This window comes from Ascaphus truei, chromosome 1, assembly GCF_040206685.1.
Source record: "Ascaphus truei isolate aAscTru1 chromosome 1, aAscTru1.hap1, whole genome shotgun sequence".
In the NCBI taxonomy this organism is placed as follows: Eukaryota; Metazoa; Chordata; class Amphibia; order Anura; family Ascaphidae; genus Ascaphus; species Ascaphus truei.
The window spans coordinates 161,712,023-161,728,358 of NC_134483.1; the positions used below are offsets into that span (position 1 = coordinate 161,712,023).

General features: G+C 43.7%; 1 protein-coding gene across 8 annotated transcripts in view; it reads left to right on the forward strand.

Moving 5' to 3' along the window:
• The window catches only part of RFX3 (regulatory factor X3), a 351,522-nt gene that overhangs the window by 73,671 nt on the left and 261,515 nt on the right, over positions 1-16,336 (forward strand). For all 8 annotated transcript variants that reach the window (XM_075597033.1, XM_075597041.1, XM_075597089.1 and 5 more), the window contains one exon: positions 13,498-13,591. In XM_075597033.1, the coding sequence (XP_075453148.1) occupies positions 13,498-13,591 (94 nt within the window). The remainder of the gene's footprint in view (positions 1-13,497; positions 13,592-16,336) is intronic.

Sequence of the window (16,336 nt, forward strand, 5' to 3'; positions counted from 1 at the left end):
GAAGTAGTGTGCATGTAAATATCCTGTGAGGATTAGGATTGCTGGAATCCTCTGAATACAACTTTTTTGTCTGCGCTCCCCTGCCTGCTCTCCCGCCCTGTTCGCCCCCCTCCCCCCCTTACCTTTTCTCCGGCGTCATCTGACGTCGCGGCGTCCTTTGGCTCTGTGTTGCCATGGCCAGAAGCCGCCAGAGACAAGGTAAAGGATATACAGAGGCATTGTGCGCTCCCCTGGCATTTCATTGAAATGTTGTGGAAAGAGTACATTTTATTACTGTTTAGGGTAGGGGATTCATTTAAGGGATTTTAGCGCTTTGGGTAAGGGGTATTAGCACCTAGGGTAGGGGGTAAATGTAAGGGTTTTGGGCGGGTAATTATAGGGTTTTAGTGGTTAGGGTAGGGGGTTAATTTATAGGGATTTAGGTTAAGAGCTTAGAGTAGGGGGTTTTAAGGTAAGGGTTTAGGGTAAGGCACTTACTTTAGCGGCGTAGTGGCCGACAGCGGAAATTTCCGGCAGTAGGGTGAGTAATGGCAAAGCGCTTGCGGTCATTTGGTTGCTGCGAAACGGCCGTAACCAAATGTTCTAGACCACACCACACCTGTGTGCACATGACTTGTATATACAGGCATACCCCGCATTAACGAACGCAATGGGACCGGAGCATGTATGTAAAGTGAAAATGTACTTAAAGTGAAGCACTACCTTTTTCCCACTTATCGATGCATGTACTGTACGGCAATCATCATATACGTGCATAACTGATGTAAATAACGCATGTGTAACAGGCTCTATAGTCTCCCCGCTTGCGCACAGCTTTGGTACAGGTAGGGAGACAGTATTGCTGTTCAGGACGTGCTGACAGGCGCATGCGTGAGCTACCGTTTGCCTATTGAGCGAGATGTACTTACTCGCGAGTGTACTTAAAGTGAGTGTCCTTAAACCGGGGTATGCCTGTATTGTGCTATCCAGCTGCCTCACTTAACTCTCCACAGGGCACCAACAATGAGCAATAACTCCCCAGAAACTGTCTCACTACACCTCAATAATACTTCCACCACCAAGAATAATTTAAGGTCTTACCCTCAGGTGTCCTTGGTCTCGTTACTAGAAAAATGTGGTCAATCTCTTCAAAAATATACTGTTCAATTAGAGCCCAAAGACAGTACTTATTACATTTTAGATTTAATATACGAAAAGTTGTACAGTGCTTGTTTACAGGAAAGGAATGTTACAAAAACATACAATATAGTCTAAAATAAAAGGATATAAAACAGAAAACCTACAGGTAATACGTTATCACCTATTAGACACCTCAAGAGGAAGATTGAAATATGAGAATCCCTGTGTTATCTTGTATAAAACCTCTCTCAGATGAATTCTGCTTTTGATACTCAAATGTGACAGGGCCAGGACAACTCTGTGTAGGTATGTCATCTCCCACTCGTCAATCTTTTGTAACATATATGGCTGGCAGAGAGAATAATTTTAAACCCAAATGAATCTGAGAGTATAAAATACCCTAGAATAATGCTACCCTCATCATTGTATTGGTACGATTTTAATGCACGCCTTGACATCTGTCATGACATGGCTAATTCTAATTTTTAACAGGGAAACAAATATATGACATATGTGACGCAGAAACACGCTCACATTTGATATTCTTGCACACGCATAATTTTGCTCACCACAAATCTATATCTTATATCATTGTGAATTGCACCAGAATTTAATTATCGTACATTACAGGAAATCTTCAATAGGTAATATAATGACCCTCTTCTCATCTCTTTCTGCCAGCCAGAGAGGGCTCATAAATGTTATTGATGCCTTTGAAGATTCTCTGGTACATCTGTACACTGTCACCAGTCACTTCAATTATAAATATATCACTTTTACTTTATTTTATTGGCCCATTAATGCCATGTTGACCCAGGTAACCTCAGAGGAGACAGAGAAAAATAGGTACAGCTCAACCCCCTTATAACGCTGTGCTTGGGGTCCAAAGAATCACATCGTGATATAAGCGGATCGCGTTAGAAATAATGTACACTTGTATGCATTGTACAATAAAGTATTTAAGATACCAATTATCGTGTTAAGTATTCATAAATACGAAAAGTGGGAGCCACTCTTGCATCACATTATAAGCGGATTTGCGTTGTAACGGATTGCGTTAACCTTGGTTGCTATATTAACACAAATGAATAGGGTAAAGACATTAACGTGACAGGAGCGGTTCACAAAGATAAATTATGGGTTAATGCATCGGATCAGGCATTTTAACTGCTATTCAAGTTAATAGCAGTTAACACCGGATCGGGCGTCTTTCCCCCTCAACAGCCTTTAGTGAATATCTCCCCATTTGAGTTTCAATCTACTGTAGGTGATTTGGTACCTTTTTGTCTTTCAATGTTACTCCTCTAACTACTTTCATCTAATTTTTCAAGGTTACTTTGTAAACATGGTAAAATTGAAAGTGTTTCACTTCCTATAATTCCTCATTTTTAGGTGTTCAAATGATTTTGCTATCCAAATTAAAGAGGCACTCAATTACTTTGTTAATTTTGTTAGCAAAATGGGATATTTAGGGTGGTCTAATCTGCAAAATGCAGTTATTACACATAGGGCCGCTGTGAGGATATGTGAGGGAAGGGATTGGCTATGGGGATTTAAGTTTTCAATTGGTTTCACCAGTATCAACACTATTGGATCCTTTGGGATCTTGATTTCTAAAATTGACTCTATGAGATCAATAACCCGAGACCAGAATGGTTGGATAATCGGACATGTCCATAGAATTTGTGATAGTGATCCCACTGCTTTGCAGGCCCTCCAGCAGAGGTCGGAGCAGTCAGGGTAACAGGATTTTAGTCTAACTGGGGTCATATACCATCTGCACATTATCTTATAATTGTTTTCTTTTATTGTTGACAATATCAAGGTTTTAAAACCCTCTCCCATATTTCAATCCAGTCCTCCCAGGAGATCTGTTTGGAAATCTGCTTCCCATTGCAACATATAGTTATGTGGCCAGGTAGTTGTAGTTATGTACCGAGGAACTATTTTGTTTTAGAGGTGGGATATCAGTCCCTTGAGATGGGTTTTGGACCAACACAAATTTTCAAAGGGTGATTGGCTGGAGAACATCAGCTTGGAGGAAAGGGAAAACATGAAATGTCTCAAATGGAGATATTCCAGATAACGGTCTTGGGGAATAGAGAACTTCTCACTCAGCTCCTCGAACACTACAACCCTGTCTTTGTCAAGTAAGTCTCTGACAGAGATCAACCTTTTGTTTTTCCAATGTTTAAAGGTGGAGCCTGGTAGACCCGGTAGGAAATCTGGGTTCTGGAAAAAAGGAATGAGCCTTGAGAAAGTGGAGGAGAGGTTGAATTGTAGCCCCAACTTCCTCCATATTTTCCAGGTAAAATTAATAGTTGGAGCCTTGGATATAAAGGTACTGTAGGAATGCCTTCTTTTTGGCACCTTAGGAGGGCCGGAAGAGCCAAAGGATAGCCAATGGTATTTTCGATGTCCACCCAACATTTTATACTTTTGTCCAAGTGCCATGATGGGATCTGTCTAAGATGTGTGGCTGTGTAATATCTGAAAAGGTCAGGAACAGCCAAGCCCCCCTCAGATTTTGAGGATAATAATAACGATCTAGAGACTCAGGGTCATCTATCTTTCCAAATTAATTGGAAACATTTATTTTGTAAGTCTTTTATAAATTGATGGGGATAGAAATTGGTAGGGTTTGGAAGTAGTATAGGATTTTAGGTAAAATATTAATTTTAATTGAACAGATACGACCTAGCCATGAAATTTGGAAGCATCCAGATAGCAAGCTCTTTTTTGATCTTGGAGAAGAGTGGTGGGTAATTATTGTCAAACAGAGTGTTGTAATCTTTAGTTAGGTTGATACCCAGATATTTAAAGCTGCAGATCAAGCAATATCCTACATGTGTGTGTTTTTTATTTTTTTATAAATCCGTTCTATACTATGAGAAAACAGTTTTTTTTTTTAATTAACTGTGAATGACATTTTTAATGTATTATAATGTAACAGGCATTTTTTGTTTTTATAGCAACCATTTACAAAGTCACATCCCCTTCCTCTTCTGAAACAGGCTCTGGCACCCCCCCCTTTTTATTTTAACTCTGCCTTCTCTCTAGCAGTGCACCAATTGTATTTAGTGACTGCCTGGTCACCATGATCTTCCCCACAGAACTTTGCATCTTTGGTGCTCTTCTGCTGCACTGACAGCCATTTAGTTAAGCCCCCGAGCCGAACCTTCACTGATCGATCGGCAACTTAGCTAATGACTTATCATTGTGTGGATTGTATTGATGCACATATTAAAGGGGAACAAAATGAAATGGCAGCTTGCACTGCTGCTTTAATTCCCTCCATTTATATTAAAAGTTGAGGTCGAGCAAATGTAGTTTGTTAGGTAGTATAGAAATGTTAAGAGCTTCTGACTTACTTGTGTTTACTTTATAGCTGGATAAGGTGCCAAAATCTAATAACGTTTGGTGGAGGCGCGTGAGAGAGATCAAGGGTCCTGTAAGAGTCAGTATCACTGTATCATCTGTAAAGAGTGAAAGTTTATGGGGTTGCTGACCAATCTGGATTCCTTTTATGTCAGGATTCGGCCTTATCTTGCAGGCCAATGGCTCGATAGTGAGGGCAAAAAGGAGGGGCGAGGGTGAGCACCCCTATCTGGTCCCATTAAGGTTTTTATTGATCCTGATAATTTTAAGGAGGCGGTCAGGTTTTTATATAAGGCTAGGATACCCATCAGGAAAGGGCCCGTAAATCCAAATTCGTCTAGGGTTTTACTTAGGAAAGACCAGCTAATTCTATCAAATGCTTTTTCAGCATCGAGGCTAAGGATGAGAGTTTAGATTTTTTTTTACATTCATATAATTGATTATGTCGTTCAGTTTGCTGATATTATCTATGCCTATCTATCCTTTATGAAACTTACCTTATCGAAGTATATAATTCCAGGAAGATTAGAGTTAAGGCGATTGTTCAGAATTTAGCTAAAAAAAATTATTTGGGTCCGTGTTGAGAAACGATATTGGCCTGTAACTTTCACATCACATGGGATCATTCCCTTTTTTGTGGATCACTGTGAACAATGCTTTGGACATTTGAGTGGGAATTTCTTCCCCTTCCAAGAATGAGTAGAACAATTTGAGCATATGTGTTTTAAGTAAGCCCCCACATTATTTGTAGTACAGATTGGTGAATCCATCTGGATCCGGGGTTTTGGCTGGTTTTACAGTCTTTATTACTTCGTCTATCTCAATTAGAGAGATTTTTGCATTTAGTTGGGATAGTTCCTGGTTCGAGACTTTTGGGAGGTTACAGCCCCTTAGAAAGACCTGGGTCTTTTCGACAATATTAGGGGGATTACAGTAAGGTTATTCTTGTTTAGGTTATATAAATCTGAGTAATATCTACGGAATTGTTTTGATATTTGTGAGGGGTTATATGATATTTCACCATCCTTATGTTTGAGAGCCAGGATATTCAAGCAATTCTATATATTTTTTGTTAACTTATTCACAAGGAGTCTATTGGGTTTATTTCCTTTATCATAAAATAGTTGCCTAGTCCATTTAATGGCTCTTGCAACATCTTCTAGCTGAAATTTTGTAAATTCTTCCCTAGCTCCTGTTAATCTCTGGAGAACTTTCTTTTTAGGAGTGACTTTGTAGATTTGTTCTAATTGTATGATTTTGGTTTCTAGATCTAGAACAGTTTGCAATTTATCATTTAGTCTCCACCATGTCGGAGAAGTGTAGTTCTATGAACGGGAGAGGTCAATTTGGATTGGGGCATGATCTGACCAGGTAATGGGGCCAATGTCGGTGACCAAACAGATGGGACCAGATGTTGGTTAACCAGAAAATAGTAAATTCTGGAACATGTATCATGTGGGAAGTAGTAAAACAAATAGTCCCTTTGTCCTTGGTGTTGTGCCCTGCATATGTCAGTCAAAGGGAATCCCTTGATAAGATCTTTGAGTTTTTTTAGATAAATGCACGGCTTTGAGGACTTAGGATGGACCAGCGTGCAATGATGTATCCATGTCAGGATTAAGGATGGTGTTAAAGTCCCCCCCCCCCCCACCCCGAGAATCTGATTTGGAGTTCAAATTGGAGAGTTGGCAGAATTTTTCTGGGTGGAATTGTTCTTGTTTATCGTTTGGGACATATATGTTTGCTAGTGTGAGATCTTCACCAGCCAGGGATCCAGTCATTATAATGTTTCTGCCGTCTTTATCAAATTTAACTTTTTCGCCCTGGAACGGAACGTGTCGTTTCAAAAGGATAGCTACGCCAGTTTTTTTGGCTCGCCCTATAAAAAAAAATTTTATTAGGAAAATGTTTGTTACATTTTGCCGGTGGACTGCTCTTCCGGAAATGGGTTTCTTGGAGAAATATTATGTTGCTTCGTGACCGCTTCAGTTCAGAGAGAGCAAGACGGCGTTTTTGGTTTGCGGTGAGGCCTTTCACATTTATCTAAAATGTTATAATGAGGATGATTGTGTACTCATTTTACAGTTCAAGAGGTTCGGATCTTTTAAGGATTCCCTTTGGGATGTAATGTTGTAGCCCTGCCTGATTATTGCTTACATCTGTGTTCGTAATCTCTCCATGGGAGGGGAGGAGGGGGGTTGAGGTAGGTGGGAGGGGAGATGAGATGGGAGGGCGTGGATATAGGGAAGGGGTGACCACTGAGGGTGGCCTAAGAATCAACACTGACTGCATAGGGAATCGGCATGTTGGTCCGGAGCAGTGGGGGAGCCACTGCCAGCCAATCCTGGACCCGGCCACTTCAGTTAGTGGTCTGAGTAGAGTCAGACCAATAGAGAACCTATTAAAACATATAGGATCAGTAAACACACCGTAAACCATTTAAACAACAGGAACAAACAGTTTGGCGAATTTTCAACTGGATAACTTTCCCACAAGCCCACTTTTTTTCCCCTCCCCGCATTTTTACTCCTCAATTAACCCAGTACCCTAGTGTGGATCTTGCGGGCAGCCGTGAAACATGTTTCTAGGAATGCTATTTTAACCTTGTGGGGGGTCGGGGGCAGGGGGTGAAAGGGTCCTCCGGATTTAACATCTGGACACCAAGTCCCAAACTAAGAACTATAATTTTGGAAGAAGAGGATAAACATTTGCGAAGCTAGAGCAAAGCAAGTCCTATAGTGACCCCTAGGTCAGTCAACCTTCCCTTTGTCCTACTGCTCTAGGTATTGTTATTTAGGTATCTTTGGTTGTGGTGGTGAGTTCGTTCGAATCCCATAGTCCAGCTGAGGTCATCTTCTCCAGCATTTGTCTTTCCCTTCTGCTCTCTCGACACAGAGGGGGGCAAAGTTTGCACATTTCAAGTAAACGAACGACAACTGGTTGGTCTTATGGCTGTTTATTCGTTAAGGGATATGTTCAAGTGGAGCTTCGTCTCTCTGCTAATTTGAACCATTCTGATGTGGGTTTTTGAGCGGGTAGGTCTCTGATTCTCCTGAATCTCATCTTGGCTCTTATGGGTGTCGACCCTAGGCCTTGAAGGAAGGTGTCTGCTTCTCTCGGGGAGCGTAGGAAGTGTAGTGTGCCCTCCTTCATCACGATGAGTCTAAATGTGAATCTGTAGCGGTATTTGATACCTTTTTCTGCAGGATTGTTGTTCTCAGCTCCAGGCTTTTGTTAATCATTGAGGTTGCCAGGTCATTAAAGATCTGGATTTGGGCTCCTTCAAACTCAGGTCGGATTTATTTCTATAAGCTCCGATTATTTGCTCCCTCTTGGAGAAGTTGTGGAGTTTGGTGATTACGTCTCTTGTCCTGTTTGGATCTTTCAATTTAGGGTCTAGTGCCCTATGAACTCTGTCCAGGCGGAGCATTTTATCCGTCAGGTCTGGAATCAGAGAACGGAACAGTCAGTCCAGTTACATTTGCAGGTCGTCATTGAGAACATTTTCAGGTACATTCCTGATACAGAGATTTTGTCTCTTCTCTCGGTTCTCATTGTCCTCAATGATATTTTTAAGAGAGTGCATCTCGTCATTTAACTAGAGGATTTCATCATCAGCAGCAGCAGCAGCTGCATGCCATTGCAGAGATTCCTCCATTTTGTTCTCTATGTTGCTGGTTCTTTCCTCTAGGTCTTTTTTATATTCTGACATTGCCTTCTGTAATTCCTGCTGGAAGGTGTTTGAAATAGACTCTCTAAATCCTTTTTAGTGAAGAATTGGGGCTGCTCTCCTTGTTCTGAGTCTGGGGAGGAGGAGGGCGGGAGACGCTGCCATTTCCTTGTTTTGTAGTGGAGCGTTCACTCCGTTGGAAAAATCGTGTTACCTCCTGAGAATCTGCTTTTTTTTGTTTGGGAAGCATGACTTTGGCTGCTCAGAGACCTCCGGTGCCCGAATCAGCTGTGCTTTGGAGTTGTATTTAGCGCAGTATGAATTTTCTGGCCACAGGTCCCGGGAGCTACAATCGCACGCAGCCATTCTCCGTGCAGATGCGCATGCGCCTCCCTTGCTTTTTTTAAACATAGGTTTGAAGGAGGGGGTCTCCGGAGCTGGACCACCTTGATTTCAGCTCCGGGGGTCCCCTTGCTTCTTGAGATGCTGCCGGTAGGAGCCTTTGCTGGGTTGAAAATAATGTGGTTTAAAAAAAATCCAGCGTCCTTCGGGCCAATGTGAAGCTGCAACGTCATCCCTTGAGTCTTCCTATCGGCGCGTGGGAGCTTTAAATTGCAGCGAGATACTGGCAGCACCTATGAAGGTAATTATCTGGGGAATCAGGCGGTCCCCGGAGCTGAAATAAACGCGGTTCACCTCCAGAGACCCCCTGCTTCAATCCTATTATAGTGTCGCATAAAGTGCTCCTTCAAAGGCAAGCTTCCCTCATTGGTTTTCTGCGTAAGTGAGATTGAAGTAGGTCAAGAAAGGGGAAAGGGGGTAACTCTGGCGCATAGAATTCACTGTGACATAGAGAGTATATATGTGATCAGAATCAAGGTTGGTCTCAGATGACAATCAATTTGTTTTAGACATCCAGGGTTTGAAGGGAGCGATGATTCAGGAACACCCCAAAAAAAAAGAAATAGACAATAATGGTGCAGCAAATTCACACACTTGTAGAACAAATGAAATCTTGGCTCAATTGAATTGCCTACTTACAACAGGTAAGTGAAAAATCAGCATAAGCGGGGAACATGGTGGATGGAAACTCAGGAGGGCTCTCACTCAGGATGGTATTCATAGAAGACAACAAGGAGAGACCATGGTGTGGACCAATAAACAAATTTATATATTAAAAAAGCATACGAAATGTACTCACAATGTGTACATCGATAACAGGCACATAAGGTTTTCTTTAGGCAGTAGATTAACGCCGGGAGAGGTGGTAGTCTGGCCGTTCACTTCAGAGTTCCCTCAGTCAGATCGCGGGGGAATTTGAAGGGGAAGGTGAATTTGAAGGGGAAGGGGAAGAGCCTGCCGTGCCGTTCCGACACCTGCCTCTCCCTCCGTCCAACCGGAAGCTGTCGGTCCCTGACGGATGTGAAGTCAGACGCTGTCCACCGCGATCTGACTGAGGGAACTCTGAAGTGAACGGCCAGACTACCACCTCTCCCGGCGTTCATCTACTGCCTAAAGAAAACCTTATGTGCCTGTTATCGATGTACACATTGTGAGTACATTTCGAATGCTTTTTTAATATATAAATTCGTTTATTGGTCCACACCATGGTCTCTCCTTGTTGTCTTCTATGAATACCATCCTGAGTGAGAGCCCTCCTGAGTTTCCATCCACCATGTTCCCCGCTTATGCTGATTTTTCACTTACCTGTTGTAAGTAGGCAATTCAATTGAGCCAAGATTTCATTTGTTCTACAAGTGTGTGAATTTGCTGCACCATTATTGTCTATTTCTTTTTTTGGGGTGTTCCTGAATCATCGCTCCCTTCAAAACCTGGATGTCCATTACTGTTTATAAGGGAATTTGTACATATTCCCTGTGAAGGTTGAGAATCTTTCTATTTCACCTTACAATTCACTTTATATTTTTTATCACTTATTAATCACTATCACTGTTGTTCAGCGCCGTTCTAAATCACTTTGGTTTATCAATCAATTTGTTTTAGCAATCAATTGCATATTAAAAACATAACAGTAAAAGAACTGTGTAAATGTTCTATATGAACCCAATTTTGAACAAATGCAAGTAAAATGACAACAAATAAAATACAATCACAATGTCAACGTGCACGTTTTGTAGTGTCTACTAAATTCCACCCAATTATATTGGGTGTTTAATTTCAAAGAAAACCCCTTTGAGTATAACTTTTCCTTTTCATGATAGGCGGGTTGTATTTAGACTTAATTTCTTTGGTCCTCCTGTGTAAGTAGAGTAGCTTTGTGTAACAATTCCTTAGATTCCCTTTGAGTGTTTTTCTTAAATCGTCATAGGACTCAAAGCTTATCATTGGGGACTTGTGGCTGTGTAGATAAAATCTGTTTTTTTCCCCTGGTTTTTTAATGAATATGTGAAAAAAACAGAAAGTGAATCCCTGCGCTTCTCCCATTGGGCTAACAATAAATGGGGAAATAAATATACATAGTGAAACCTAAGTCTGTAAGACAAAGGAGATTTTTGGTTGTATCTTTTGATCAAATAATGCAAAGCCTGCTAACCAACGTCAAGGTAAGTCTCAATAGCAGGTCCCTATGCTAAATGCATACAAATGTTTGTGAATTCTGTGAAATTTACCCTGAAGGGGTTAATAAACTAAGCATATGCTTATGTGACTTTGTGCAGTTAAAAACTAGTATATAAACCAGTAAAGATACTTACATGTAGGCAAAGTGAACCAGGGACCTTACTGGGAGATTATATACTGTGAAGGTTTCTGTTTTTTCACATACAGTACTGTATGTATGGCCAATTTATTCGCCAGCAGCATGCTCCCTACATGGAGAAGCGCGGTGAATATATACATTTGTTTTACATTTGATTTATATTTGTGTGTATAAATATGCAATTGATTTCTAAAGCAAATTGATTGTCATCTGAGACCAACCTTGATTCTGATCACATATATACTGTATATGTCACAGTGAATTCTATGCGCCAGTTACTCACTTTTCGACAATTCTTTTCGGGGTGTGGAATAACTCCTTACTGCAGGAATTCACTGTAGAATAATAATAATAATTTAATATTTGGGGAGGTTGGGGGAATTGACCAAGTTGTATGTACATTTAACACTTACCTTAATTTATTTTAGTTCACATTAACGCCACACACCCCCTCACCCTTGCAAGAAAGGGGAAACACTACTAAAATGCATTCTACTTCATTTCTAAACTAGAGAATGTTTTGCATTAAGACTAATTAAATGTGTTAAAAAACGGTATTCACATTTTTTATGTAGTGTACAAAATGTGGGAATTAACTTTTTAAAGAGGGTCCTAATCATGAATTGGGTCCGAGCTGTCCCACATTTATTAGGACTGAACCAAATTTGTAGGGAATGTCCCAATGCAAGCAGGTTGGGTTACATCTTAGTTTGGAGACAACGGTTCTTTCTATGCTCTTGACTAAGTGTAGTAAGAGGCTGGTGTGGACATAGGGTATGTCTGTCAGACAGGTTGATCCAGTTCAGATTTTTTAGTTCTCTGTTCTCATGGGGACAAAATGCCAACAAATCTCAGTATGTCTTGAAGAAACGGTAGATAAAAAAGTTTGACTGACTCAACATGGCCTGCTAACATGGCTTTTGTTGGCAAACCTTTGTAGACTGGAGATTTATAGAGGTACAGCCATAAAAAGAAGACAGGTTGTCTCAATGGACGTCGTTCACAAATGTTACTACTGTACCTCCTGTGTTGGTTGAAAATTGGTAATGCTATTAATTTCCTCAAAGTTGCTTTGTAATCCCTTGCTGACCACTGTACCATTGGAGTCTTATTGTTTGTATCTCTGTTATGCACTAAGGGGCAGAGACACAAAGCTCCGTTATTGACTTAAGGGAATGTCTCGTTAAGTGCTAACGGGTATCTACAACGCTCACTAACGCTGTGTTGAGTGCCGTTTTTAGCCGTAACGAGCCCTTGCGTTACTATAACAGATGTTAGTGCTAATAATAAGCAAAGGAGGTGTTCCCTCTAATAACGAATATCCGCAGAGCTCAGTTATAGTTAACACAGGGATTTAACGTTACATTTGTTGGGTCACAGCTAAACGTTGCGTTACTCACATCCAGACCCTGATTATGGGTACTTTACAGGGTTTGGATAAGTATAAAACCACGGTTAGGTATAATTTAACTATCATATTGTTATTTACAGGGTTCTTTTTCCTCTCCTGTCTTCTTGTTAACTTCAGTTAAACACCTTGATGGATGTAATGTTTCCTTGGGGTAAGACAGGATTAACACCATGTTATTTGAAGCTTAACATGGCGTTAAGCCTATGCTAATGAGATAACTAACGGCAATCGTTTTTGCACATATTTAGCTATGGGGATACCCGTTAAACTCAGGGAAAATAACTTTTGTTGCCTATTTAGGTAATGTCATGTTATTTGCCATGATTTAACAGCTCTGTGGAGGTAGCCCCTAATAGAGATGAACTCAGTACAGATTATTGTCCTGGTATTTCCCAAGATGCCATTCAGATGTGGTCTTTCATGGCTAGATTTGAAAAGCTATAAAACTGTTACAAATAGGGCTGGCCTTAGGGCAAGGCAGGCGTCGTGGGCCCCGCGCCTTTGGGGGCCCAAGCTTCCTCCTCTTCCTCCTGTCAGTGCCGGAATACAACTTCTACCCGACCAGAGGGGGGAGCTGGTGGAGGGAGCGTGTGCCCGCCCCCTCCTCCTGCAGCTCCTCCCTCAGTTCTGACGGAAGTTGGATCCTGACGCCGACAGGAGGAAGGAGCATGGGGCCCCCGGACCGGCAGGTAGAGGTGTGTCTCTGTGTGTGTCTGTCTCTGTATCTGTTTTCGTTTGTGAGAGTGGTCTTACCTTTTGTGGAGCGGGCCGCCTCCTGTAGCGTCGCGTTGCCATGGTGACCAACATCAAATGATACAGCGTTGCCACAGCAACGTGACAACACTGAGGAGGGCCGCTTGTCAAGGTAAGTCCCTCTTAACTTTTTTTTTACCTTAAACTTAGTTTTTCCACTTTATTGCTGCTTGAGTGGGGTTGGATCTCTGCCCCCTCAGTGTTTTTAATAACGTATGGCGCTTTAGAGGTTTGTCAACAGTATGCAAAGAGATATGAGAGAGAAACAGGAATATTTGCTCTGCTTGTTGATTGAAATGTCCCCTCTTAGGAAACATATAAATGTGTACACTATTGTTGAACTAAGGAAAAAATGTAAATGTGCAATACACTGTATATATACGTTTTTGTGTTTGCTTGATGGCTTCAGTGACTCATAACTCTCCCGTACAACTCTGGCACTTTTAGATGCGGCTGAAAAACAGTCTAGAGGAAGTTACAGCAGCTGGAACATGCCAAGACCATGCAATTGAGACTCACAGAAGCTGGATGCAGCATGGAGGTGACATGTTCTTTTTGAGAAAAGGGTGGAAAGATTTGAAGCAGGGGAGTAAGTGGTTTGCTGGTGCCGTTAAAAAAACAATACTGGTCCTTGTGAATAGGGCTCTCTCCAGTTAATGATCTGTTCTTAATGATGGAAACTTAGCACTAAGAATAATCGAGATGGCAAACCTGACTAGAGCCATCATCCCATAAGCATTATACTGTGATGCAGTTTTACAGTGCTGGAGAAGGTTTTTGTCCCATTCACTTGAATGGAGCCGAGCTTTGCTCCAGCATGGTGAAGCAGCTTCACAGCATATTGAATAGTGGCTATTAGAAACATATTTTCCAATACAAAGTTGAAAAAAAAATATATATATATTTTCCACCTAATCAATAACTTCAGTATTTGGATTGTTGTGGAAAAGATATATTCAGTATAATGAAATATCGAATCACCATCTAAATTCAAAATACGTCATGCATTGACAAAACATCAGCACACCACTGCACCACTGACATTGCTTGAGCACCACCTTGAATATTCTCAGACTCATCACACTGTGTAATATGTTATTTATTAAGAGAGGGATATTTGTAATCCATTGAATATTTTTTATAAGAATCTTATTCAGTGTGTAATGGACTTTCATGTAAAATTGTTCCATAAAAATGTATGGTATATTGTTTTTTGTTTTTTAATGCCACTCTATGATTATGTTGCCATATATACAGCCCACATTATATAAATCTTATACTATATTAGTGAAAGCACTGTATGTTTGCCTGCCTGTCTGGATGTCCGGTGTCCCTCTCATTGGTCCCTTGGCCCGCCCGCCCCCGCACACCTCTCATTGGCCTCACACACTCACACCACCCCCTTGGCCCGCCCCCCACACCTCTCATTGGCCTGAGGCGGAGTGACGGGCCAAAGGTCCAAAAAAATAAATAAAACACACACACACACACACACACACACACACACACACACACCTCTCTCCCCGCTCCAAATCACCTCTCTCCCCGCTCCAAATCACCTCTCTCCCCGCTCCAAATCACCTCTCTCCCCGCTCCAAATCACCTCTCTCCCCTCCCCAGCGGCATCACCTCTCTCCCTGCTCCAAATCACCTCTCCCCGCTCCAAATCACCTCTCCCCGCTCCAAATCACCTCTCCCCGCTCCAAATCACCTCTTCCCCCTCTCCAGCGGCATCACCTCTTCCCCCTCCCCAGCGGCATCACCTCTTCCCCCTCCCCAGCGGCATCACCTCTTCCCCCTCCCCGCTCCAAATCACCTTTCCCCCTCCCCAGCGGCATCACCTCTCCCCCCTCACCGCTCCAAATCACCTCTCCCCGCTCCAAATCACCTCTCCCCGCTCCAAATCACCTCGCTTCCCGCAGCTGCCACGCGGCGCGTAAGATGGCGGACCCCCTTCCTCCCTCGCGGCGCCGAGTCAGACGGTGGCGGCGCCCGGAAGTACAGGTAGGTGTCGCTCCCCACCTCCGGCGCCAAACGGAACTGAGAAAGGGCGCATCAACTGAGGTGTGTGTGTGTGTGTGTGTGTGTGTGTGTCACTGTCCACTGCCCCCCCCTCCTGTCCACTGCCCCCCCCTCCTGTCCACTGCCCCCCCCTCCTGTCCACTGCCCCCCCCTCCTATCCACTGCCCCCCCCTCCTATCCACTGCCCCCCCCTCCTGTCCACTGCCCCCCCCTCCTGTCCACTGCCCCCCCCTCCTGTCCACTGCCCCCCCCTCCTGTCCACTGCCCCCCCCTCCTGTCCACTGCCCCCCCCTCCTGTCCACGGCCCCCCCTCCTGTCCACTGCCCCCCCCTCCTGTCCACTGCCCCCCCCTCCTGTCCACTGCCCCCCCCTCCTGTCCACTGCGTCCCCCCTCCAGTCCACTGCGTCCCCCCTCATGCAGGGGGAGGAATCCATGCCTTTGACGCCCCCCCCCCTCCCTTTGACGCCCCCCCCCCCTCCCTTTGACGCCCCCCCTCCCTTTGACGCCCCCCCTCCCTTTGACGCCCCCCCCCCCTCCCTTTGACGCCCCCCCCCCTCCCTTTGACGCCCCCCCCCTCCCTTTGACGCCCCCCCCCTCCCTTTGACGCCCCCCCCCTCCCTTTGACGCCCCCCCCCCTCCCTTTGACGCCCCCCCCTCCCTTTGACGCCCCCCCCCCTCCCTTTGACGCCCCCCCCCTCCCTTTGACGCCCCCCCCTGCCTTTGACGCCCCCCCTGCCTTTGACGCCCCGCGCGCACACACTGACTGACTGCCGCACGCACGCACACACTGACTGACGCGCACACAAAGCCTGACTGACGCACGCACACACTGACTGAGGCACACACTGACTGTGTGTGCGTCAGTCAGTCTGTGTGTGTTTGTGTTTCTGCCTCAGACTCACTGACGCGCGAGCAAACACACAGTGACTGACGCACACACGCTACATGAAGCTGTAAAGGAGGGAGGGAGGGGGGGGACTGGATTGATGTGAATGGGGGACAAACAGAGAGAGGGGGGAGGAGAGAGAGGAACGGGAACATTACATCCCGGGCAACGCCGGGTCTCTCAGCTAGTGTAACATAAATGAATAATAAGTCAACTTTCTAAATTTAACAAAAGAACCATTGCTTTATACCCATCATTAAAAGTCCAGGAACATTTTGGGAGCTGCTAGCGCTTTGTCAGATACTCAAACGGCTACTGGACTTTTGATCAAACTAGTTACAGTCTCTCTTGGGTATGTGAAATGATAAAGTTGCAAA